Source organism: Magnolia sinica, chromosome 9 (assembly GCF_029962835.1).
Source record: "Magnolia sinica isolate HGM2019 chromosome 9, MsV1, whole genome shotgun sequence".
NCBI lineage: Eukaryota > Viridiplantae > Streptophyta > Magnoliopsida > Magnoliales > Magnoliaceae > Magnolia > Magnolia sinica.
In genome coordinates, this window is record NC_080581.1 from 17,125,206 (window position 1) to 17,134,188 (window position 8,983).

Consider the following 8,983-nt stretch of genomic DNA (forward strand, 5'->3'; position numbering starts at 1 on the left):
CTTTGATGAACCCTGGTCCTACAGAAAAGAGTGAGCAAAGGAGACCCTGGCTAAGCCGGGGGACCCTCCGATGCCTAAGTCAGGCTAGGGAATTTAGGTCTAAATCGAGTGTAGAGAGAGGGTGCGAGATATTGCGTACCTGTAGCAATGGGGTCCCCTGGTATTTATACATGTGGGTTAGACGATCCACGTCTGTTAATCTCGGCATGATTTAATCAATCAACGAGATATTATGATCGTGGAGATATTATCCGCAATCTTTGGATCACATGGCGTATTGTGTCTTAATGGCGCGTATCTTTGGTCGAGATCATCGGTCACGTCCGCAACTAGGTCGATCTCCAGACTTGGCGTGCAAAGTACCATCCCGGGCTCGACCTCGGCCTCGACATGCGATACATCCATGCCTGGACTCGGCCTTGACCTTTATGTGCGGCGCATACATGCCCTGACACGGCCTCGGCCTCATCATTTGGAATATTTGTACTTTGATTCAACCTCGAATCGTACAGACGTGACGCCAAGTACTAATAGTCGGATTCCGTCGATAGATCACTGAAGTCGAAGTTCACTGATCAAAGCTGATAACATAGATCAGGACTCGGCTCAACCATTCTCCTTCGGATGAGGATGGGGGTTCGGGTTGGCCAATCAGGATTGTAGTTCCGAGTCATGACTTAGGAGTTGGCCCTTAACGTTGTATCTCCCTTCCGAGGCCTCGCTATCTGATTCGTGTGGCTCAAGCTTACCCCGATTGTCCTTGTACAGATTGCGGCATAACAGTTACGTACCGTGCACATCATGGTTATAATAGGTAACATTCCAGTCGTTGATTAATTATGTTTATACTTCTGTAAATTTAGATTTGTGCATGTGAGTTCATCACTGTAATATGTTGATACTTGTATCCAACACGGATTTGGGCATTTGATTTTGTCACATGTTAATAGAGTAACGATGTATCAGATTTTAATTCTGCTCTTGAATTGTTGCTATAATTGCATGATTTGATCTTGACTTTAGGATCTATAATGTGACAGTTGGAATGATAATGTATTTTGTTGGATAATGGATTGAACTTGTAATATAAGGGTGTATTGTTCTGAGCGATTTCCTAAAATAGTATACGGGTGCATAGCCTCGGGTGATTCCCTAAAACAGTATATGGGTGGACTGTTCTGGATATTTTCTAAAACGGTAGATGGGTGAATTACTTTAGATGTTTTCTAAAATGATATATGGGTGCACTGTCCTGGATGATTTCTTAAAATAGTACACAGGTATTCTACTTGAGTTCCTCCAAAAATGATGCAATATTGCGATTGTGGGTTGTTAACATGCTAACGCTCGTATGATCTAACGTCTTTTCATATTCGTCTGAATTTTCTTTCATAATCTTGCATGAGATGAATAAAATTTTAGGGCATGGCAATTGATACATAAGATATTCTAATAGTACTTGAAAATCAGAATAGAATAAAATTTTATAAGATGAAAACAGGCTTGACAAAGAATTACCAGTAGCGTTACAAAAATCCATTGAAAATTAAAATATCTGCAATTACAGAGTGGTGCCCAATGAATTGGGAATCACTTGACTGATATTGGTGGGACTTACTCACAACCAAAGATGAATCACTCAACTATTTTTTTCTACTGAAATTTTGTAAGAAATAATATTATTTTTTATAATTCAAAGATGAATTCCTTTTTTATTGCAAATGAGCCCTTAGATTGACCAATCATAAAACATCTTACATTAATAACAACAATGTATCCCAATGTATATAAATTCTTTTTGAGACAAAATACAGGTTACTACGCAGTGCAAAATAGTTCTAAGACATGTAGTTGAGTTTTATCATTTTTATTTTTCCATGCATACAACATAGTCTATAAACCATGCATCATAAAGGCCATTAAATACAATTGGACTAAAAATCACTGGCTGAATGCAGGGCTTCGTATCTTGAATGGTGCTATTAGAAGTTGCATTAGAAGCCGCATCTGAAGGCTTTGATGTCCCTCACTAATCAGACAGTGGGCCCCTAAAATCATGACCACCGTTAACATTATCCGAATCATACAGAAAAATGCATCTCTATGCCGGATTAGGATGGTAGATAATAGAGCCTGCAACTGAAGTCGCTAATGCTGAAATGAAGTTGGGGTCCCTGGACAAGGAGGCCACGTATTCTTCCATACTACTATTAGTGAAGTTTTGATGGACGGTTAAGGTTTTGTGATTGGTGTCACTTAGAGTTAGATCAGTGGTGATGGATGGATGGAGAGGATTAACTGAAACCGAACAGAACGAACTGGCATTGCAGCCATGCATCCCACCAACTAGCCCATGGGTGTGCTCTCCTTCATATGTCACCATGAGAACCGACTCATCTTCCGCGCATCTTTGCACCTGAATTCAAATATTGAGAAAGAAAGAATACTGAGTCAAAAACCTTGGGTGGGCCATGGGCCGCTAAAAATAATTAAGTTTAACCGTTGATGTGAGTTCGTTGGACATTTCAATCCATGTGATGATTTTAGCCATATAATATCTAGATGCGCCTCACAATTTAGACGGCTATGATCATCATTACATCTCTACACATGGCCCCACAGGGGCAACATGTTGTATTAGTTGTGAGTTGCGGTATAGGCGACACATATGCATCGGAACAGGAAGCGGACTGCGTCGAACCCCATTGACAACAAGCCGCCCGACCAGAGCTCCTGTGGAGCCACCCTGATGTATCTGTTTATACTAGATGAAAAATTAAAAATAAAACACACACACAGAGAGAGAGAGAGAGAGAGAGAGAGAGAGAGAGAGAGAGAGAGAGATTTCTCCATATGTTCACCTGCTACCTGCCATTTCTTTTATGGACCAAAAATCTCCTGCTTCTAAATTTTTTCTCAAATCCTGCTTACCTAATTCATATAGGTACCAGAGCGCTAATGGATGATGAACGGATTTAGCTGTTAATTCCCAATGAGTAGGTTTTTCCCCTACTTGTCCACATTTGTTAGTATTTATCCCCCTTTGAAAGCTTTTACCTTTGCCAAATAGCGGTTCAGTCGTTCCATCATGATATCTATTTTTTATCCACAGTGTCCATCCATTTTGACAGCTCATTTTAGGGCACAATCTAAAAAATGAGGATATTCCATAGCTAAAGTGGGCCACATGATGACAAACAATGGGATCAAATACGTGCCGTTGAAACATTCATATAGGGCCACATGGATTTATAAGAAATACATACCATTCATCTGTTTTATCATCTCACTTTAGACGATGGGTCCAAAAATGAGGCAGATCAGAAGCTCAAATGGGCTACACAATAAGAAATACTGAAAAAGAACACCAACTATTGAATATCTTAACGTCGTCATGAGGCGCACTTTGAGCCTTGTATCTGCATCATTTTATTTTTTTTATTGCCCATGCTTTAACATGAGATGGAAAAATCTGAATGAAGGAAGTAGATTTGTCACAAACATCATGGTGGACTCCACCTACGGTCAAGCAACCCTCAATACATTTAAATGTCCTGATAAAAGTGAACTGTGTTCCTTGTCACCGCAAGTAGCAAGGTTGGTGCTGGACAGTACTATATATGCGAGTGCCACCTTGATAGTTGATATATATGTTTTATACACACCATTCATATACTTTTGGGGATCATTTTAGGGCATGAGACCAAAAATTAAAAAAAATAAAAAAAACAATAGATAGATCCAGATTTCAAGTGGATCACACCACAAGAAAATAGGGAGATTGAACGTCCACCATTAAAAACTTCCAAAGGCCTAATGTAATGTTAATTTTCCAAAGGCCCAATGTAATGTTAATTTTCCATCCAACCTGTTGGTTAGGTCACAGAAAAGAGATATAACAACCAACTGATAAAAGATAAAACATTGATACGTAGGATTATCCTACATGGGAGAGCTCTAGGATATGGTCCATCCACCATGGTATGCAGGATTAACTAACAGTGGGCCCCACTTGTGGAGGATCATTTAATTCCTTAGGAATTATCTAGTAAATCACCTTCCTCTTGACGGGGCATGAAGGATCTGTAGCACATCTAAAATAAGCTCGGGGTGATGGATTATCTTTCGTGACCTTCTGTCCGTATTTCCTCCATTGGTACCCATCCCTCACTGTCTGAAAAAGAAAGAAAAAATACAAGTAAAATAGATCAATCATTCTGGACCGTCCATTTAAGTTTAGAGCACATTTTATGGGCCACCATGAAACATTTACACCAATGAGATAATCATATCCTTCCAAAAGCTGCCTTATGTAATCCTTGGGGACGACAAGAAATCCATGATGAAACACACAAATGGATGGCTCAAACGGTTATAGTAACCCTATCGCCACCAGCCAGAAGGTTAAAATCATATATTCAGCTATCATCAAGTATGGACGGTCCAGATTAATTAATTGGATTACCCACATGTCCCTGTGGCCTTTGGATTACCCACATGTCCCTGTGGCCTATGTACCTGAAGCTCTATGACTTAGAGGGCTTTAGGAGCCAGTCGATGGTCCGAAACCTCTCCATCCAAAAAATTCCACCTCCAATCGAGCACAGGATCATCCAATTTTAAGCCATGGACCGACGGGCCCATCAGAGCGTCACAAGGATCATGGGCTCCACAATTGTCTCCATCAGAAATCTCGTCCATTATGTGTGTGTCTATATATATATATATATATATATATATATATATATATGCGCTCAACCTCATGAGTCCGTCCCATGAGGTTGAGCTGTGTGGGCCATGCGTTTCGAACATCTAACCCATCGGTCAGATGCACCATTCCATCGTGGGACTAGGTTTCAAAAATCAAGTCAATCCATGACTTTTGTGGGCCACACCGCATACAGAAGTGGGGAGGGGCCGTGCACCATTAAAACATTCATAATCATTTTTATGGGCCCACAGAGATGTGGTTTGCAAATCCAAACCACCCATTATGTGTGTTCCACTTGCATGAGGGTTCAGACCAAGTTTCAGCAGCATTCAAAACTCAGGTGGGGTTCACCAAGTGCTTTTATATGTTTTAACGGTGTGTCACATGATTTTAGATGGTATAGCCCACCTGAGTTCCGTATACGGCTGATTTTTGGGATATCCCATAATTTAGAGGGTACCCATTAAATGCACGGTGTTGATGGTCGACATGCATCACGGTGGGGCCCACCCAGCTCAACCTCACGGGAGCTAATAATGAGGTTGAGCGCATAGTACCTTTTCCCACACACACACACACACACACACACACACACACACACATATATATATATATATATATATATATATATATATATATATCGGGAAGAGGTACTATGCGCTCGACCTCACGATAAGCTCCCATGAGGTCTAGCTGTGTGGGCCCCATTATGATGCATGTCGACCATTAACACCGTGCATTTGATGGGTCCCCTCTAAATTATGGGATATGCCAAAAATCAGCTATATACGGAACTCATGTGGGCCATACCATCTAAAATCATATGAAGACACAGTTAAAACATATAAAAGCACTTGGTGGGGCCCACCTGAGTCTTGAATGCTGCTGAAACTTGGTCTGAACCCTCATCCAAGTGGTACACACATAATGGATGGGCTGGATTTGCAAAACACATCTATTTGGGCCCAAAAAATGATTATGAATGTTTTAATAATGCACGGCCCCTCTCTACTTCTATATGTGGTGTGGCCCACAAAAGCCACGGATTGACTTGAGTTTTGAGACCTAGGCCCATGATGGAATGGTGCATCTGACTGATGGGATAGATGTTTGAAAAGCATCACAGTGGGTCCCACACAGCTCGACCTCATGGGAAGGACTCGTGAGGTCGAGCGCATATTACCTTTTCCCATATCCCATATATATATATATATATATATATATATATATATATATATATATATGTATATATATATATGTATATATATATATATATATATATATATATACGGAACGCGCTCACCCACGATACTACCTGTGAACTTTTTCGAGAACTCATCTCACCCACGATACTACCTATGAACTTTTTCGAGAACTCATCATATCTGATGATTCTCGAAAATCTGAACGGTCCATATGAAGCAAAACCTCATGAAACACCTTGGTGCCAATTTTTACTTTGAACCAAAACTTTGGTGGGCCATAAAAATGGAAACAGTTTCTTCCCTTGATTTGAGTTTATCTTTACTATGGCCCACCAAAATCTTAGATCAGGGTGAAAATTCACTCTTTAAGGTTTCATGAGATTCCTCATCTTATGGACCGTTCGGATTAGACACCTATTACACGTGTGGAAAGGTGCGCACGGTTACCAAGCCATTGTCACGTGCATCAGTTCTAACAAAGACATGCCGCTCCTTCGGTCGCGTAGGTGGTGCAATGGGTCTGGTCAGCTGTCTTTGGTCCGAGTCATGCCTAAGCACCATGGCAATATTTCCCTCCTCATGGGCTCTCTTCCTCTTCAAATGGGCCTCCAGAATTTCGTAGTTGCTGTACATGGTAGAAAGGATACGGTTCAATCCTTCATTCTCCTTTCTTAAACGTTCTAACTCAACTTTTAAATTGTGCACCTGAATATATCAGAAAAATGTAAATTTCTAATAGATTTCTAGCATTTTGGAATGAGAACTGATCACCAACAAACTACTGTACCACAACTTGAGGAACCAAACTATCTTTGCCACCAACATGTGACGTAGAGTGGATTACGGACACTTTCATTGCAAAGATGGACAAGATAAGGCCGATCGGAGGCGGAAGTGATTAGGACGGTCAGAACCTTAAAACAGTTACATCTCGTAAACCGGAATGAGTTTTTCTGCATATCATATATGATTTTGGAGTAATATAATCTACTTTAGCCAACCAACCCACTATGCCAGGTTGCCCACACCGGATTTGCGAGATTCCATCATGTTGACGGTCAAAAGTCTTTTTTATTTTCATTTTTACTATAAATAGTAAGTTTTAATTCAATCATAAGTTTTGATCCTTTGAGTTGTAGGAGTCTTACCCAGCATGAGAAAGGGCTTTAAAAAGTTAGAAGAACAACACGCTTAGGCTAAATTGGACACTTACTATTTTTTGCCGAAAATCATGAAGTCTAGCAGGAATGAAAACTATCAATAAATAGTAAGTTTACTGCTTATGGTAAGTCACATTTTTAGGGAGTTTGAGTGGGACTTTAAATTTAAAAATCTGTCCCAACTATGAACTCATTATTTAAAGGATTGTTATTTTATTTTTATAATCAATCAATTTATTTTGAAATTTTTAGAAATTATTTCTATTTTATTACTAGTAGATTCAAGAAAACTCTATTAGGAATCCAGAGAAGCTCTGTCAATATGGAGTAGTTATCCCTGAGGAAGACAGTGATGGACCTCATGATGTCCTTCCCTGTGTCAACATGTCACTTGAGTAGGACACAAGTACCATGAAAAGATATGTCCCACCATGAAGATCACCCTTCTTGAACTAGGTGGGCCGCACCTGTATTTAGAACACTGATTCCAACAGCGTGGCCTACCAACAGGGGACAAGACTAATTTTTGTGCCAGGTGATGTTTATGGTGGGGCCTATCATTTTTATGTTACTGATGTTCTGCACAAATGGCATGTTGGCAGGAAAGATGGTATATATGATGCGCAACTTGTGGCAGATGGGATGTCTGCAATTCAATTCATATCCGAACACAACCTCGGTGGTGTATCAGCTATATACACTTTTGGGGTGAAAATTCCAGAGCCGAGGCATGCAAAATTCAAACTCAGCACAATAGTTTTAGAACAATGTTAGGTTAGGTCTACCATATGCAAGAAGCATAATTTTTGTGGAGAATTTAGAAAAATAAAAACACTAAAACGACTATATTTTCTAAAATTACTCACCATGAACGAATGATTTTAGAATTTTAATTCTTGCTAAGAGTGTGTTTGATTCCTGCTACAAGAAAAATAATTTTTTACTTTTTGGGACTTCCATCCTTAGTAGAATTTTGAAACATCAGGTGGACATGAGAGAGATCTTTCTTTCCATTACAATATAGAAAACCCCATTTTTAGATTTATTTATTTATTTTTTTTTTTTTTTTGAAATTCTGCTAAGAGTTGAAACTGTGAAAGTTCACAAGTTATTTTTCTGGCATCATGAAACAGCGATATACAAAACACAGCCTCAATTAAGGAATCAAGAAAACCATTTTAAGATCTTTTCATATAATGAAATTTAAACTAGCTTTGACAAGAAACCGTTAAAGATAATTTCAAGATTCTTCCATTAAACTAGGGTATTTGGACAAAGGAAAACTAAGGCATGGACATAGAAAATAACAAGAATTCCTATGGAAATGGAAGAGTGCATATCCCAACAATATTTCTATCATTTTTTGGCGACCTTTTAAGGAATATGGAAGAGTCTCTCAGCCTTGAATGGAATAACCAAACACATACCTTATTTCTGTAGGAGACGTATTCTTGAGAACCCATGATTTCGAGAATGAAAGAAAGAAAGAAAGAAAGGTTTCTTTCTTATAGTGAAATGGCTTTCTTCCTTTTCTTAGGGTAAGGAAAAGAAACGGTCTTTGTATAGATCTTCGAATCCATGCCATTGAAAAAATGGCATATGGACATTTAAAACGAGGACACTTCTTCTGCAAGTCCTCGTAGAAAAGTTTGTTCTTCAAGGTAAAAGTCATTCGCATGCCTGCCGCCGGTGTGGGGCCCACCATGCTATGTGTATGAAGTGGGAACCACCATGTTCATGGGATATCCTACAAACCATGCCTATCCAATCTTTAGGTGGGCCACACCATGGGAAGTGATTGAAAACCACTAAAAAACGCCCAAATTTATGTGGTGACCCATTTAATGGTTTTATCCGCTTGGTTTTGAGCCGTCCACCTTTTGCATGGGAGACCCTGTTGGGTAGGA

General features: G+C 39.5%; 1 protein-coding gene across 1 annotated transcript; it reads right to left on the reverse strand.

The window, feature by feature from the left end:
* Nucleotides 1–1,998: 1,998 nt before the first annotated feature.
* Nucleotides 1,999–8,667, reverse strand: LOC131256156 (probable WRKY transcription factor 40). Its single transcript, XM_058257202.1, has 4 exons — nucleotides 8,504–8,667; nucleotides 6,364–6,621; nucleotides 4,058–4,174; nucleotides 1,999–2,416 (listed from the first exon to the last, which is right to left on the reverse strand). The coding sequence occupies exons 1-4, from the start codon at nucleotides 8,537–8,539 to the stop codon at nucleotides 2,102–2,104; spliced, it is 726 nt and encodes a 241-aa protein (XP_058113185.1). The 5' UTR covers nucleotides 8,540–8,667; the 3' UTR covers nucleotides 1,999–2,101.
* Nucleotides 8,668–8,983: the final 316 nt, after the last annotated feature.